General features: G+C 37.9%; 1 protein-coding gene across 1 annotated transcript; it reads left to right on the forward strand.

Annotated features, from left to right (window-relative positions):
* Positions 1 to 218: 218 nt before the first annotated feature.
* Positions 219 to 361, forward strand: SARC_18152 (hypothetical protein; the record flags this gene model as incomplete). Its single annotated transcript, XM_014287764.1, has 1 exon — positions 219 to 361. A coding segment is annotated over one exon (143 nt), but the record flags the coding sequence as incomplete, so codon positions are not given.
* Between the last annotated feature and the right edge of the window lie 241 nt (positions 362 to 602).

Below are 602 nucleotides of genomic sequence, written 5' to 3' on the forward strand. Positions count from 1 at the left end.
CATGCTACTCTGACCACACTCTCCACACACACTGTCTCATGCAATGTATAGTTAACATCACATGCCACTCTGACCACACTCTCCACACACACTGTCTCATGCAATGTATATTTAACATCACATGCCACTCTGACCACACTCTCCACACGCACTGTCTCAGGCATTGTATAGTTAACATCACATGCCACTCTGACCACTCTCCACACACATTATCTCAGGCATTGGCGCTACTAAGGTGCCCACCGCACAAACGCCGTTGGGCAACAGCAATGTTGGCTTCAAAATGCTTCAGAAAATGGGCTGGGCAGGTAAGGCTGAGCCTGCTGTGTGTGTTAAATGTGGTAATTACCAGCCGGCATAGGCATAGGTCATAGGTATAACTCATACTTCATATTTCGCATGTATAGGTTATAGTTCATAGTTATAGTTCATTGTTTATTTTTTTAATATTCAGATATATAACTTATACAAATACAAGCACACACACACATACATATATATAATATATATATATATATATATATATATATATATATATATATATATATATATAGGTTATAGTACCGTAGTACGTATAGTAAGTTGTGTAGTTAGTAGTAGTA

Source organism: Sphaeroforma arctica, assembly GCF_001186125.1.
Source record: "Sphaeroforma arctica JP610 unplaced genomic scaffold supercont1.14144, whole genome shotgun sequence".
NCBI classification, from domain to species: domain Eukaryota; class Ichthyosporea; order Ichthyophonida; genus Sphaeroforma; species Sphaeroforma arctica.